Genomic DNA, 16,320 nt, shown 5'->3' with positions numbered 1-16,320 from the left:
CCGATCTCAGTCTCCGCCGCGCTGACCTCTGCGCTGCCCGCCGCGGGGCCGGGCCCGCAGGCACGGCGGGGTCGACCCGGACTGGGCCTGGCGTTCGCGCTGACTCCCGGTGGTTCCTACCGTCGCCTCGGGCGGCTTCCGGGGGCCCGGCCGGTGCCGCCGCGGGGCGGGAGGGAGCGGGTCTCGGGGGAGCCCCTCGCTCCGGCCCGCGGCCTGTGCCCTCTCCCCGACCTCAGGGAGCGGTTTTGAGCCGCCTTTCGGGTCTCCGAAGCGAGCACGCGGTGTCACCGGCGGTCGGTGAGCTCCCTTCTGCCCGCGGCTCCTGAGAGCAGAAAAGTTTTTGTGGCTGTTTCCCTTTCTGACAGATAATCTGGTGGTGCCTTGTGTTCCTGGCTGCAGGCCTCCTGGCTTTGCCATGGTCTGCTTTCCTTTGCTTATTTCTTAGATCAGATTTCTTTTGGAAAGCAGTGAGCAGCAACAAAAGCACAGCTGGCTCCCCGGGAGGAGGGGACCCTCGGCTTCAGGAGATCCCTTCCTCGTGTGCTCAATCCAGTTGCACAAGGAACTTGATTGAGGAAGAAATATGAATATAAAATAAACCATTGAGTAAAGATTATTCTCAAGCTGAGTCTTTTGCAGGGGAGTTCATTATGTGGTTTTTGGCACAAGTGAGGGATGTGAAAACTCCTTAAATTCTCAGATGACCTGCCTGGAAGATAATTTTTTCAGCCCTGCTTTTAAAGATGGGAGTGATAGTGAGAAGCAAAGTGGTGCTGATGTCTGAGTAATGAAGCTTGAAAGCACAGTAGTAGCCCAAACGTACAAGATTGACTGATGTATTTGCTTTCTTGTGGCGCTGTTAATATTCAGATATTATGGCACACATTGTTTAGGCAGCCGCCTTCTCTGTGGCAGGTGCCCTGCTTCGCGAAGGCCGGTGTCCATGAGGGCTCTGAGGAGCTAGGATGGCAATGGGGTCTCTGAAGCCAGTGAGTAGGGAGTGCTTGGGAGAGGAGACCCGAGTCTTGTGACTTAAATGGCACCTTATGTTTGAGATCCAGCTTTCCCTGTGTCAGATTCATGTATTAACTTCTGCTACAGTTAGGTGATAAAATCAGAAAAATTCATCTTCCCTAGGCAAGGAGAACTGGGATTCTCCTGTCTTCTGCTCAGCAGCACCGTGGTTGAATGGCCTGGGAAAGGATGACATGAGTTCCTTATTTTTAATATGCCTAATCTCTTCCTGCCTTAATCTAGACTTTTAAAATTCCTTTAATAGTAATCCTGACATACATCTCTGCTTATGCTTTAACAAAATACCGACTCAACAAAATACCAAGTTTTGGCTAGTGCTTCTTTCAGATGGGTCTTCTGTTTGGCTCTTGCCTTTTTTAATTTTTGCCTGCTATCTGCTCTGCCTGTTGTCCTTTACACATGGTGTGTGCCTGGGGCAGAGCCTGCCAGTTGGGTGGGCTCCAAAGGTGAGCTGCATGGAGGAGTCCCTGCTTCTCCCATACTAGTGTGCTTGATATGAGAGGTGCTGTGTGAGTGGCACAATTTAAGTTGCTCTCTGCAGCATAAGCTTGGAGGGCATTGGGGCAGCAGCGTCAAGGTGGGGAAAGTGGGCATGTGGCAGTTATCCATGCTCAGGATGTTGTAGGCCTCAACTGGCTTGAAAAATTGCTCATAAACTTCCTTGGTATGTGATCCAGGGAAGACTAGTTGTGGCAAGATGGCTTTCTGGTGGTAACTGTCACCTCTAGAGAGCAGATGTCAGTGCTGTTGGTGTCGTAGGGGTTGTGTCAGGGAGGGGTTACTTGTTTTCTGTGAAATACTTCTAAAGTGTATCTAATATCCCAGAAGTTTATGGTGCAGACCCTTTATGTTGATGCTTCTCTGTTTTAGGCTCTATCAGGTCTTCAGCCTTCCTTGGGCATCTCGGCTGATGATTTTTGCATCTAGTGTATTAATATAACAATTGTCTCAGCTCTGCTTTTTTGGTTCTGATAAAACCCAAGAAGCATCCATTTTTGGGACAGCTTGTCTTTGGGCTTGAAATCCTTTTGCATCGTAGGCAAACATTTCATTTTACATATGAAGCTGCTGAGCACGAAGGGCTAAGTGGTCACGCTTGCCCCCAGTGCTCCCCTCAGCACACATTTCTGAGGAACTGCTTCGTACACCAATATCAGTTCCCTGACCTTTCCCCTGTACATGCTCCAAAACCCCACCTCTCCTTTAGGCTCTGAGCTCCTGCATATTCCTTCAAAGTAATTGTAGAATGTGGGTCTGCTCTTTAGTTAGGTAATTCTCACTGTCAAACTTGACTGATCCAGGACTTTAAGTATTTTGACTGCATCTGTTCATATTAAGTCTTTGAGGACTGGAACTAGAACTTTAAATATCTTTATTTTTAGAGTTTTATGGGCTCATGAGTAATTTTTTTCATGCTCACCAACTTCTACAGTGTTTATGAACTGATGTTCTTTGGTCTTAAATGCTGAAACATCCATTTTTATATGGTGATAGCTACTGGAATTCCGAAGATGAAATGGATCTTGAGGGAATATATTGAAACCCAAATTATTTACTGCACTAAGGAATACTGGAATTATGCTGAGTTTCATAGTAGATGGTAAATATTTTCACTTCACATCTCTCGGTTCTTCTGCTAGTGTTAATGCTGACTATTTCTTTCCAGATCTGTCTGTGAGTGTCTGGGGATGTTCTGTTTAGTGCAGCCTCCAGGAACATAAACATGACCCCTTTCCAAATTTGGGAGTCTGTAAAACTGCTTGTTAAACTCCAGGTTTTTATTTATTCTTCTTCCTACCCATCCTCTTAATTAAGTTGCCTTTCATTCTGAGAGTCCTTAGTCCTGAGAGTCCTCAGGAGACATATGTTTATGTGAAATATGAATATTCATCTGCATGAAACTTAGGAGATGTTATTTGGGCCAGTGAGAGTGCCTTTTTGAAACTGAAATGCAGAAGCATTGCAAAACCAGAAGTAAAAGTTAGGGTATGCTGTTTGTCCATAGTGTCATCTTTTCCCCCCCGCTCCTCCAATTTGCTGCTCCTCTTTAAGTCAGTCATGATAAATGCAGCATCTTCTGAGGGAGTGAATCCCGCCTCTACAAAGTCTATGAAGCATTAGGTGCCTTTTGTCTAAAACAAGTTATAGAACTCTCAGTGTGTTGAATCTGTCAAAATAGAACATTGTAGCAGATACAATGGTGCGGGGGGGCTTATCAGCCTTTTTTAACTTATGTCGAGTTATAAGAAGCTGCAGAGTAGGTGGGTTTAGCTATACCCCAGCCCTAACATATGGCACCAGTTTCCAACTCAAATGGCAGTCAAAGTGCAGTCTTAAATGAAAAGTACCTTCTGGTCCTTGCAAATAAAAACTTACTACTATTTGTAGGCAGTGAATAAATCAATATCCTAGGAAATCCTACCTCAAAAGGATTTTACATCTGAATCAATTACTTGTTTCAGTATTCCTTGTATATTGATAAGACTAACAGAAGATTTTTTTATAGGCAAGACCAAAGGAAGCCTTGAATATTATTAAGATACAGTTTTGATCGTTAAATTTACCTATGAAGGTCAGGCAGCAGACTGGGGGTATGTGGCACCAGAGGTTTCGGTTACCCCGTCCTGCTGCTAAACCTGTCTTAAACATGGCATATTATGTCTGTCCTGTGTGTTACAAATGCTGCTCCTCTCAGAAGTGTGAAGGGTCACCTGAAAGAGCTTTGCTGCAGCATGGCAAGGAGCTGCACAAAGGCAGGTGGAATTCTTGTCCTTTCTAATGAACTTTGTCTTCTAGACGAGAAACCCCCTACGTAGGTGCTGCCTACAAGTTGCTTGTGCTGTGCAACACTTCCACGCTTCTGGGAGCCCTGTTCTGGTATAAGGGCAGCTGCAGTAAGTGTGCTTGTGGTTATCAGCATGGTGATAAGGTCCTGCCACGAGCTGCCAGTCCTTCAGCTGGAGTGCAGCGATGGAAAGTACATGCTGCTTTATCAGTTGAAATCAGTTTATTTAAGCCAACATTCCCCAAATGGTGTTACTGCTTCTGTAATGAACTTGAGTGTCAAATGGGAGGGATGGAGGGTCCCTTTGCCCTTTCCCTGTGGTGGGCAGCGCAGCCGGGGGGCAGGGGAAGGGGCACGCTGCTGTGGGCCTGAGAGAGGATGGGGAAATACTGCAAAGTGAATGATACTTCACTTCTGTCCCTCCTTCTTCCACTCCAAGCAGAAGCTGGAGACTAAGGCAGTGTTTGGGTGGGACAGAAAGGGGAATATGAAGAGGCCTCGTGGTATAGGATATTAAAGGAAAAGATAGCAGTAGGGAAACTTATATAATGATAAGCAGTGACTGAAGCCATCCATCACTAGGGATTGTGGGTCAGCTTTATTTTGGGGTTTTTGTTTGGTGTTTTGTTTGTTTTTCTATTGTGACCTCTCAGTGTCCCAAGAGCTAGTGCCTTGGAATTGTTGTTTTCCTCTAAGGCTGAGGGTTGTGACCGCAGTGGCACGCACGTTCACCACGGCCCCCGAGGAGAGCAAACGCCTAAAGGATGGAGAGGATATGCTTCCTGCAGGCTGCGGCTGCTCTCATTAATTTGCTCTCAGATGAGCACACGTGATCGCTGCCTCAAACCAGGAAGGACGTAGTTTGGAAAACCAAGATCTTGCTGCCTTGCCTTCCCCCCTCACTTGAAGGGAGTCATCAGGCTTCTTACCAAGGTTTTGGGTGTAAATAAACACTTGGGGACTCAGCTAAATAGGCAGACCTGATTAAATGGTAGCTTGTCCCTAGGAAGGTGTATTTCCAGGCCTGGCTTCTTTTTTGATTTTGGGCCAAGGAATGTCTAAGGGAGGCATTTGAAACATTCCCTATATAACTAACTGGCTTCCAAAATGTGCCAGCTCAGTGTAGTTGGCAAATGGTCCTCATGTGCCATTCGTGACAGCTTGAGCTGATCTAAGCTGTGGCTGTTGACCACTCCTTGATTTCTCCTATGCCAACCCTGTTCTTGTTTCATTGCTCATGTGGTCAGCTGGCTCCGGTGATTGAGAACAGGCTGCTGGTGTTGGTGGGAGAGGAGGAAAACAGATAGCGCAGTCCCAATCCTGATGGCTTAGGTTGCGCCGGTACCACCTGCTCAAAACTAGACAGGAGAAATAGCAGCAGTTTTGCTGTTGCTGTGAGTGGGTACAAAAGCCTGTTACTGCCAGAAGGAATGTTCCTCTGCCACCACTCCTGGCCATGTGTCCTCAATGCTCCTTTGTGCTGGCACGGATGTTTGTCACCCCAGTTAGATCAGACCTTGATCCAGCTGAAAACTGTCTCAGCAGACAGCCCTTTGTGCTGGCTTAGCTGTCCAAAGGTTTTGATGTGTAGGTCAAAACTGGCAGCGCGTGGCAGATCTCCTTGAGCTGCCTGGTGGGACCAGAGGGCAGTCCTGTGACTGGCTGCTGGCCTTGGTACATGCCGTGCTTCCCTGCGGCCCGCGGTGGCTTGCTCTGGCCAGGCTCCCACCTTGTGGCTGTGTGCTGATGACAACCACGAGCCCTGCTTTTGGGCCAGAACGGCAGGCCCTGCCATGCTCCTGGGCGAATAGTGCTCAAGAGCGACTGTGGAAGCACAGCTTAACTTCTGCTGCTTCTAACCCTCCTCTCTAGGTTGCTGTCTCAGTAATGCCAGCCAAACCAAACCCCACCACTGCAAAAACCTGGTTAGGTCACTGTCAGCTCGGCTCCCTGAGCTGGCCCAGTCTGCAACAGGGGAAAATGCACAACTGCAGTTGTGTTGGGAGCATTGTTTCTCCTGTCTAGTTTTGAGAGAGCTGCCTGGGAAATTTCCCAGTGGCTTTTCTATCCTGAATCTTTGGGGCAAATCTGGATAAGGGAGTGACTGTGTGATTGTATTGACATTACAAGTATTTGCAATGTGTTAGGTCATACCCCAGTGCTCTATGTTTGGTACCAATATGTGATGTTATAATGAAATATAAAGTGATACTGGGTTCAAGTTAGTGATAAACCAAGCTCAGTCCTGAAATCACTTCAGATAAAGGATACTTTTCACCACCAGTCAATCAAATTTTTCAACTCTCAGTTTTGAGTAGTGCATGCTGCAGGAGAAATACTTCATGAATGTAAAAAGAGGCTGAATTTTTGTCTTTGGAGATGGCTAAGATTTTCCTGGAAGTGGAGCTTATATGAACAAAATACTTTTAGAACTAATCTCTATTTAGCCAAAGATGTCATGTAAGTAGGAACATCTTTCCTGCAAGGGTGGTGCAAGCAGAAGTTGTGTGAAGTTACTCCTCAAGTTTAAGTGTCTCAAATGTGCTGCTAGTTCTTAACTGAAATGTACTGTAATTTTTTTTTTTTTTTTTAAAAAAGCCAACAAGCTCACAGCTATATTAAAAAAAAAACACACCCAAATACAAATGTTGAAAACCAGCTGTTGGAATTTTCTTCCTGGTCTTCAAATGTATGATATGGACACGTTCATCTTGGATTTACAAGTTTTGGTAACTCATGTGATAGGCATTTCTACTAATTATAACTTTTTTCTTTTTTCTTCCTTGGCCCCCAGGTGTTATTTGGATTGTAGTATAGAGGCACTATGTACTCAGAGTGGAGATCCTTGCATCTTGTTATTCAAAATGATCAGGGGAATACCAGTGTACTTCACAGCTATCCAGAAAATGTGGGGAGAGAAGTGGCAAATGCAGTGGTGCGTCCTCTTGGACAAGCTTTAATTACATCATCTGTTGGAAGTGAGAGTTTACTAAAAACAGACAAAGAAGTAAGTGCATTTCCTTAGAGATCACGGTTTCCTTCATGCTAGAGTGGCAACTTAATGATTTTCTACAGCCTCTTTTATTTTTCTCTCTGTAATAGTCCAAGTTTTATGAAGTGTGCTGTATTTGTAGGTTAGTAATCTACATAAGGCTTCTATTAACACCTAGTTTATAGCAACAGTGTACTTCATGACCTAGTAGTAAGTCTGAGGTACTGTACCAGGAAGTTCAGGCTAAGGAAGAAAAAAACAACCAAACAAAAAAACCCACCACCACCCACAAAACAAAAAAAAACCCCAACCAAGGAATTTAACAGGTAACATATAAAGCCTTTCTAATTACCTTCCCTTTGAAGCAACAATATGTGACTTTGAAAGAAGTCTGTGTATAGTACAAATATTCACTAGAATCTGAAAATCTTCCATTACATCAGCTTTTGTGTTCTGAAGAGATCTCTCTATAAGTCACACTGAACAGATTCAAGATTTAGAGTGATCTGCCATTTATTTGTAATCTTAATAATGCCATGATATACAAATTAATGACTTTTGGGGTTATTCAGCCTGGAGAAGAGAAGGCTCCAGGGAGACTTTGGAGTCCCCTCTAGTCTCTAAAGGGGCACCAGAAAAGCTGGGGAGGGACTCTTGATCAGGGAGGGGAGCCAGAGGACAAGGGGGAATGATTTTAAACTGAAAAAGGGGAGATTTAGATGGGATCTCAGGAAGAAATTCGTTGCTGTGAGGGTGGTGAGAGCCTGGCCCAGGTTGCCCAGAGAAGCTGTGGCTGCCCCATCCCTGGAGGGGTTCAAGGGCAGGTTGGAGGGGGCTTTGAGCAACCTGGTCTGGTGGGAGGTGTCCCTGCTCATGGCAGGGGGGTTGGAACTAGATAGTCTTTACGGTCCCTTCCAACCCAAACCATTCTGTGATTCCATGACTTTGTGTTTTCTTGCAGTATATGTTAAATAGAATTGGCCATACCACATAACTACTGGTATTTTGTTGAGTTAGAACCAATGTCTTCTGATCATTATTTACTTGGTAATATTTAATTTTACTAACTTTTGCTTTGTGTTTGGATAGGTAAAATGGACTATGGAGGTGGTTTGTTACGGACTGACCCTCCCTCTGGATGGCGATACTGTGAAATACTGTGTCGACGTGTATACGGATTGGATTATGGCTCTTGTATTACCTAAGGACTCCATTCCTTTACCAGTTATTAAGGAACCAAACCTTTATGTTCAAAGCATTCTCAAACATCTCCAAAATCTCTTTGTACCAAGGTGAGTGTTAGGGCTGGGACACTCAGGAGGCTCAGGAATTCAAAGCTGTAGTCAGCAGGTAACCTGTCAAAGAGGCCTGATAAGCCATGGAGGCTCTTGATTAAAATAAGACTGCTGTTGTTGCAAAGTTAGGAGAACGTGTCTCTCCAAGCCTGTTACGTAATTTTCAGTAGCAAATCAAGTTGTTGCTGCTGTATTTAGGTAATTAGAATTCCAGATCACCTGTAGACTTGTATGTTTGCTGTTCCAAGAACTTCAAGAACCATCTCTATTAGATGACTGGAGGATGGAGGAAAAGGTTAAATAGCATCACTGTGTGATCATGTGCTTGGTACTGTGTAAAACTGAGATAACTAAGAGCACATCATGGCGATCCCATGCTTTGTTTACGCAAGACTCAGCCACTTTTCTGATGTGCTGGAGGATCTTGCAGTGCATGCCTGCTTTGTGCCTACATTTTGCTGCCTGTTAAATGAGCATAATTATGCTGACTGTCTTTCACTAGTAGTTTCAAAAGAACCCTGCAGAGGAGTTCTTGCTATCTGACAACCTGTTGTTGCGTGAGACATGTTTGGATGATAATGTTGAGATACACATGCTTCTAGATCTTGGATGAAGTTATATTGTCAGTGCTAAAACATCATGCTTTGTTTATGACATTTGCTTGCTGCTATTAATCACACGTGTTGGATAAACAAGAGGAGATTATTTAATGGTGCCCTGTGAAACAGTACTTAAATATTAGCTACCTGAAATTACTTCAGATCAATGTTTAGTATATGTCTATAAGTACCAAATCATCTGCTATTCTCACTATTAGTAATGTATTACTGGAAGTGGCCTTCAAAGTGCTCTGCTGTGCTTGGATCACTTAACTTTACCTGAAGTCTTTGTTAATAAAGGGCTTTGAATAATAACTCATACAAATTCAGAGTTCATTGCTATTTATTGATTGCTTCAAAGTCTACCAGCCTAACCTTGGTTGTTACAGCTCTTAACCTGTAGTGGAAAAGGCATTTTAATTCCCATTAAAGGATGGTTAGGGCAATGGCACAAATGTGAGGAAAGCATGCTTCTGGATTAGACTTCTGCAGAAGGTTGTCTCTAAGCTTTAGTACATGCAGAATAGTGTATGCTGTCAGGGAACCTTTATTCCCTTGGCACAGTAGAGAATGAATTCTTCACTAGTCCATTCAATACCTCTTGCTATGATCCCTTGACTGCTTTTGCAGCAGGGGCCCTGGTAACAGGCAGTTCAGTGCTCTTGTTTCTTGCATGCTCTTAGCACAAGCTACCATCCTACCCTTCTCTCCCATCCTCACTGATGGAGCTCAGTGCAGGGTGGTTGACTGCATGTCATGGCTGTTGAGCAAAATTAACATCCAGAGACAGGGAAGGCTGGAAAACGATTATTTTAAACAGTTCCCGCCACTCAAGTATAACTATTCTGTTGTTTTTCTTTCAAAAGCCTCAGAGATGTATCTGAAACACTCCCTTTTCATGGCTGCTGCTGTCAACACTTGGTGTTAAAGTTCAAGTTTTGTCCTCCAGGGAGCTGAGTTCAGAATTCACTCTAGCAACAGGGAGGCATTCTATAATGGAAATTAAATGCAGAACTGAGCTGTGTGCACCTTGCTTGAATGAAAGCAAAGGCTCATATTCTTATGTGCCTGTGAAGGGGAAGAGGAGAAGAATTTCTAGTTTTACACAATTGATGCAGATTGCCAGTGCTGATGGGCTCCTGCAGGAGATCTTATAGGAGCCTGCATGAAAATATCTCCAGGAAAAATCTGCTGTTCTTGTATTGAAAATACAAGTCTTTATTATAAGCCTATGCCCAATGGAAGGTTGTGATTAAAATAGCTTCCATCTTCATCTTGGGAACAATCAGCTGTTGGTTTGGCTGTCTCAAAAGTAGTGGCCCAGAGTTGTGGTAAGGGTTTCAGACCTGAGGAGGGTTGAGGTGTGAAATGCAGCAGCCTTATGTGAGCAATTCAGCTTAATTAGTGTCTCAGGAACATGTATACACCAAATACAGAGCAGGTGTGTATAAATCATTCTAGTTTGAGTGTTCAGCTGAATCAAATGTTTATTAAAATTGTGTTGAAAAATAAGAACCGTGGAAGATGGCTGAGTCAAGGTGCCTCTACTCCATCTGCCAGACTGACTCGAGGGAGAGTGCTTGCATCCTTCCCTCCAGCACTGACCTTCTCTCCACCACCATGAAATGAGCCCTTCTTCTCTAGATGTATTTGAGCATACGGCCTTTCTATCTCTAGCAATTCTACGGTATTCAGGAAGCCTTGCAGGTTACTTGAGCAGTAGTGGTCAGGTGAAGTTTTGGTGCTGCAAGCTGTCGTTGGAAGCACGGAAGGAAAGTATGAGAACTCTCTCCCCTCCCTTCCTTCCCCAGGAGATTGAGGTGTGGATACCGGGGTCTTCTGTGCAACTAAAATGTCTGAAATTACATGAGAGACGACACAACGTGATTGTCCAAGTGTAATAGACACCTTTTTTGTAGTAACTTCTTTTCACATGAAATCATGAGAACAATTCTTGTTGCAAAGGAGTGTGGGTACCAAAAGACCAGGTTCTGTACAAATTTAGACATGAGTCTGCAAAATGCTGCAACCAAAATTTGCTGTTCAGTTGACTGTGGACAAGAGGAACTGGTAGATGGATGGGGACTTCAGAGTTGCATTTACTAGATTAGCTCAGAAGTATCCCATTAGTCATCTTGCATATGGAGCTCCTACATGTAAGCCCCTTTTTTTATAGATTCCCTAAATTATTAGGAAAACAATTCTTGAAATGGGCTTTGAAACTTCAAGCCTATCAAGATTAAGAGTATCTTTCGATTAAATTATCTGCTCTGTTGTTACTCAGGGAAAACATAGTGCTATAACCAAGGCAGGGCTTACTTGTCCCAGGCTTTGCTGTTCTGCAGAGACTATCTGTTAGGATCTAGCACTAGCATCAGGCGAGTGAAGTCCTGAGCTGTGACTAGTAGTCTGCAGTTTTGTGTTAGATACTATCTTGTCTCTTTGTTATCTTGTTTCCAGTAGTGTATACGATGTTTATTCTATCAAGATAAGACTTGATAGCATTTTTAAAGCATGTCTGTCAATACATGATCTCAATGCGAGCTACTATTCCCTAAGAAAAGCAGATCTCTATCTAGTGGATCGGCATGTTCTTGAGATGCTTACAATGCAAACATGGCTGTGGGTTATACCACATTGAAAGTGTTTGGTAGGAATCTGGTAATGCTACTGGTCGTCCAGTGGAAGGTAATATTTTAATATGATTTTTTTGTGTGTGTGTCATCCCGTCAGTAAGTGGTAGGAGGGATGTGGAAATGGCGTACAAGTATGGCTTGCATGTATTACACACTCAAATTTGTAATCTTCTCTTTCACCCTTTAAATTTCTAGACTTCCTCAGCTTTGTTTACCAGTGTCCTCAGATACTGTCCAGAACACTTCATGTTACTATTTTGTACCTGTTCTCCGTGATCCAAACTGACTTGATGGGAAGAGAGCATGGTGCTTTATGCTGCTTCTGTAACACCTCATATTGAGTGACTCAGCAGTGACAGTGTGGAACTGGTTGTTGCTATAGGGAAAACCTTGATAATATCAACTTGTTCCCTTTTGTCCTTCTTATCCCCTCTTCCTTTAGTCTGATTTTCCTATTTAATTACCCTTTTCTAGATTATTTTTTTTTCTAAATCCAAGAAACTGAGGGTAAGAGTTGGATCTACATTTGGAAGCAAGAGGAGAATTAGGAGGATTAGTTTGCTAACAATATTTTCTTCTAATTTTGCAACTTCCCTTATGAATTACATATGTAAAAATTAGTGGTGTCTCAACTACGTTCCAGTTGTTTGGCCTAAGATAAATTTCTTTGGGATAACGGGTTGTCCTTGCTGTAGTTACTGTTCACTCCATAGCAGTGAGTTCTGTGTTGTGTAGAGAAGAATGTTATGGTACATCTTGTTCTCATTAAGGCAGAGTTAGGATGCTTAAGAGACAGACTTAGGGTGCATAGAAGTGTATCAGCTCATGCTCTTGGCTCTCGTTCAATAATATTGATGTTTCCTCTTGTAATTGCTTAAAGTTCAGATTATTGTATGCATCACTTTAAAGTTCTTGTTTAGAGACTGAAGTATTGTTTTCTTCTCTTTCAGGCCAGACCCAGGATCTAGTCAGATTAGACTGTGCTTGCAGGTTTTGAAAGCTGTCCAGAAACTGGCTCGTGAATCGACAATTATGGCAAGAGAAACCTGGGAGGTTTTGTTATTATTTCTTCTTCAGATCAATGACACTCTTCTAGCAGCTCCAACTGTGCAAGGTTCATGTTCAACTTCCATTTGGTTCAATTACTGGAAAAACCTTTGGCTCTGGCTTGATGTTGAGCTGGTCTGGGGGGGAAACCTGCTAAAAGCTTTTAGTAGCCACCAAAGCACAATAGCTCACTCCTAACTCTGTTACACTACTCTGAAATAAAGCATTGTCAGAAAAAACTGAGCTATTTGAAGCTGAGTTTTCCTAAACATGTTTTTATAGAACAGTGACTCTGTACAGGAGCAGTTCATAGTGGATGGTTGCAGACAGTGCTGTTCCCTATTCATTTCAATGAAACACCTATGTGTCTTGCTGTTTGGCCTGCCAGCTTAAACTTTTTAAAAATCATGTCAATATAGACAGAGTACAGTAGAAGAGCCTAAGATCAGTGAATTCGTGGTGTCCCTTAGTGACACATGTATGTGGCTGAGCTTTATATATTATGTTTGGTCTTGTAAAAAGCCTAATTGGCTGTAGAAAGCAATCAGGAATCACTCTTAAATGAAAATGATGGAAAAAAAACAATTAAGAATCTTTACGCACTTAACTCTCCTTTGGGAGGTATTTGAAGTTACTTAGACTGACTACTCATCAAAGGCATCCTTTGTTTCTGTTATAAGGTGGCATTGCTGAGAATCTGGCTGAAAAATTAATTGGCGTACTGTTTGAGGTGTGGTTACTGGCTTGTACGCGGTGCTTTCCAACACCACCTTACTGGAAAACTGCCAAAGAAATGGTGGCCAACTGGCGACATCACCCTGCAGTAGTTGAGCAGTGGAGCAAGGTCATCTGTGCCCTAACTTCCAGGTAGGTGAAATCCTGTGGAAATAAACATATGTGTGTGTGTATCATCGTTGTTATACTGTTTTTCTCTGGAGTTGCTTATTTGTGGCATGCATAGCAATCCAAAAGTGAATGAACAAAACAAAGTGAGAGACCTTGCTAGTGTCCTTGGCTTTTAGTGTTTGTGTGTGTGTCTTCCTTCTGCGGGTGAAGATCTGAATCGAATTGTCTGTTACCATGTAATCTCAGTGTCTCTCTGATATTTAGCACTTTACAGTGTGTCTCTGTTAGTCTCTATCACGGAGACTCTTCATCATGTCCCATGAAGAACGAGTCATGAATATTAGTGTATAGCATTATGGTCTGTATGTTTAATGGCAGTCACCACCAAAATTATTAGGTTCTTGCTACTACTGCGTATTGCTGTGCTTAAGGTGACTCTTCGACTCTGCTTCTCCTGCCCTGCGGAGCTGAGGCTGTGCTGTGGCTGCCTGGTGCTTGTGCCCTGGCAGTCGGGACGTGCTGGGCCAGGGCAGGCTGTGGGCTCTGAGCAGAGGGTGTTGGAGGAGAGCTGTGCCAAGCATTGCGGGGCATGGGAGCAGTGAGGATCTGGGATGCAGGAGAGGTTAGGCTGTAGTAGGCGGCCCTGAACAGAGGGCCTTCAGTACCATTAATACTGGGGTCCCAGTGGTATGAAGTCTTTGTGGGACAAATCTCAGTCTCTTGAAATTAAGAACTGAAATAATTGATGAGGAGCAGGGCTCTGGGTCTCCTCCTCCTAGCTCTCCTGAGATGTGAGTAACTGTTTCTGTCAAAGGTAAAAGATGCATTAAAATTGCTGTACTGCTTTTCTACAAGGATTTATTTTAACTCTGAAAACTTCTGCTTTTCAATTACTTGTCAAAATTCCAAGCGTGGATAGATTTTTCCAGGTTATGCAGCTACTTGTTAAACCTCCAGGAAATAAAGCTGCAATGCAAGTTCTACATATTTCCCACGCTATTTCCTTAACTATTTTTAGTTCATTAGATGTAGCGTTGCATAACAGAAAATATTTTATGATTCACTGATCTGAAAAGAACAGCTCTGTCTCTAAACATGTGTTGGTGTTCTGCTCCATGCACTGTGCCCACACTTTATCTTCCACTATTGAATCAGTCTTAGTTCTGTTGATGCGTAGTAATCTGCAGACTTTCTCTAATGTTTTAGTCTGCTGTTCAGTAATGTTGGGATTTGCCCAATACATAGAATGGTGAACTCTGAGGCTAACTTTAACTTCAGTAGTATTTTAAGCTGTGCTTTTAATACTTCAGTGAAACTCCAGCTCCAAACAGTTAAAGTGTTATTTTAGTAAACAGTTTTCTGAATTGGGGTATTAGCAATAAACTGAGAGTAAACATCACAAAACCGTATGGAAAACTATATTTGGAAATCTGTGCACAGATGCAGTGTTAATTTGTATCCATGGCTATGATTCCATAGTAGGATGAGACTAGGGTCTTACTTGTATATATATTGGTATGGCAACACACTTCTATGCATTTAGGGTGCTTTTAGTCTATTTTAACTGTCTTGGATGTGTATTGCAATTTATGTATGTTTTCGGATGTTCTTGAAAATGTCCCAAATTTCAGTTAAGATTCAGCCATGGTCCTTGAATGAACTGATTTCTTGCAGCTCGTAGGGGAGAACTGGGAAGTAGCGCAGGCTCCTGCCGCGGGGCCGTGGGGTGACTCTGGGGGTTGTCCAGGATCCCTGGGGCTGTCAGAGCTGGGAATTCCTCAGCAAAAATCTACCGGGGATTGATGCCTCTGGGTCACTAATGCTGGTGGGTGCTGGGGCGTCGGGGGGCAGTTACTGCTGGTACAGGGAGGGTTGTGTCTGGTTTGGACCTGAAGAAGGCCTCATGTCCTGAACCGCGTTTGCTTTTCTGTCCAAGCTAGCTGCTGTCACAGGCTGGGATTCCAAACATGCTCTGAGTGTATTTTGCATTAGTTGGCTACAAGTTACTGTAGTGCCTGGTGCTGGGGGAAGTGGAAGATGGTAATTCAGCCTATTTAACTCTTGGTTTAGGAGTCAACCATAGACTTCTGCTCTCCTCCCCTTTCTCCTGGTTTTAGTGACTTCATAAAACTATGTGGCTTTATAAGCAGGCAATGATAAATGGGACATTTCTTGTCCATTACAAGCATCGTAAGCTTAGAAATCAGGGTGTGATAACTGAAGCAAGAAATGGTGCTAAAGGTGAGTTTAGGAAAGACAAAAACAGATTTCTGGGAATGTTGGGCCATTGAGAAGCTGTAACTTGGATGCCTTCTGTCCTCTTAGAGAACACCAAGATTGTCTTGGTCAGGGAACTTGATCTGTTTACAGATCTGAGGATGAAGCAGGGGTCAAATCAAACAGCAGTGGCTCGGTGAAGCTTATTGGTGACTGGGCAGGTGGTTACAGCACTTCTAGAGGAAGATCTCCCATTTATCTAAGCCGATGTCCTCATGATGTTCCGCTGCTGTGAGCCCTCTGCAGGTTTGCTCTTTGCTGGTCTGCAGCTCCTAGCTCCTGCACCATGTACCGCATCCTTCTTGAAGAACTTGCTGCTCTGTGATTGCAAACCCTGTGCTGCTTGTGGGGTGGCATCGAGTGTTGCCAGTGTAAACTGGAAGTCAGCAGTAACTGGGAATTCAGGCCTGTCGCTGACTATGGCTTGCTGGTGTCATTGGATGCCTTTTAGCTAAGGAGCCTTGAGGACTAGGGCTTCAATTCCCCCTCCCCCCACCTTCCTATGTAATGTCTGGTCAGCTCTGTATGTGCCCATGTTAACTGGCGACCCCGTGGCTGAACAGATGGGAGAGCTGCTGTGGGGTCTTATGTTTTAACAGCTCTTTGATTTATTAGACCTTTGGGAAGGCAGGTACCTCTCAAAGCTTTGAGAGGGCTAAATGGTTGTATAAAATGGGGATCTCTAGGAAAACTCCATGTTGTGCTGTTGCTTGTGGGCTCACCTCTGGACTGCTGATTCCTTTAAGGCTCAAACGCACTGTTAAAATTTTGAAGATTGTTAACTGAATGACAGATCTGTCTGACTTGC

At 43.7% G+C, this 16,320-nt stretch overlaps 1 protein-coding gene across 4 annotated transcripts in view; it reads left to right on the top strand.

The window, feature by feature from the left end:
- RALGAPB (Ral GTPase activating protein, beta subunit (non-catalytic)) overlaps window positions 1-16,320 on the top strand; it is a 65,629-nt gene that overhangs the window by 1,136 nt on the left and 48,173 nt on the right. For all 4 annotated transcript variants that reach the window (XM_014961185.1, XM_014961184.1, XM_014961183.1 and 1 more), the window contains exons 2-5: window positions 6,615-6,827; window positions 7,902-8,104; window positions 12,293-12,456; window positions 13,070-13,256. In XM_014961185.1, the coding sequence (XP_014816671.1) occupies window positions 6,645-6,827; window positions 7,902-8,104; window positions 12,293-12,456; window positions 13,070-13,256 (737 nt within the window). In that variant the 5' untranslated portion in view covers window positions 6,615-6,644. The remainder of the gene's footprint in view (window positions 1-6,614; window positions 6,828-7,901; window positions 8,105-12,292; window positions 12,457-13,069; window positions 13,257-16,320) is intronic.

The sequence above is a fragment of the Calidris pugnax genome, unplaced genomic scaffold (genome assembly GCF_001431845.1).
Source record: "Calidris pugnax isolate Ruff unplaced genomic scaffold, ASM143184v1 scaffold518, whole genome shotgun sequence".
Lineage (NCBI taxonomy): Eukaryota > Metazoa > Chordata > Aves > Charadriiformes > Scolopacidae > Calidris > Calidris pugnax.
The sequence above is the reverse complement of the archived record's forward strand: the minus strand, read 5'-3'. Positions and strand labels throughout refer to the sequence as shown.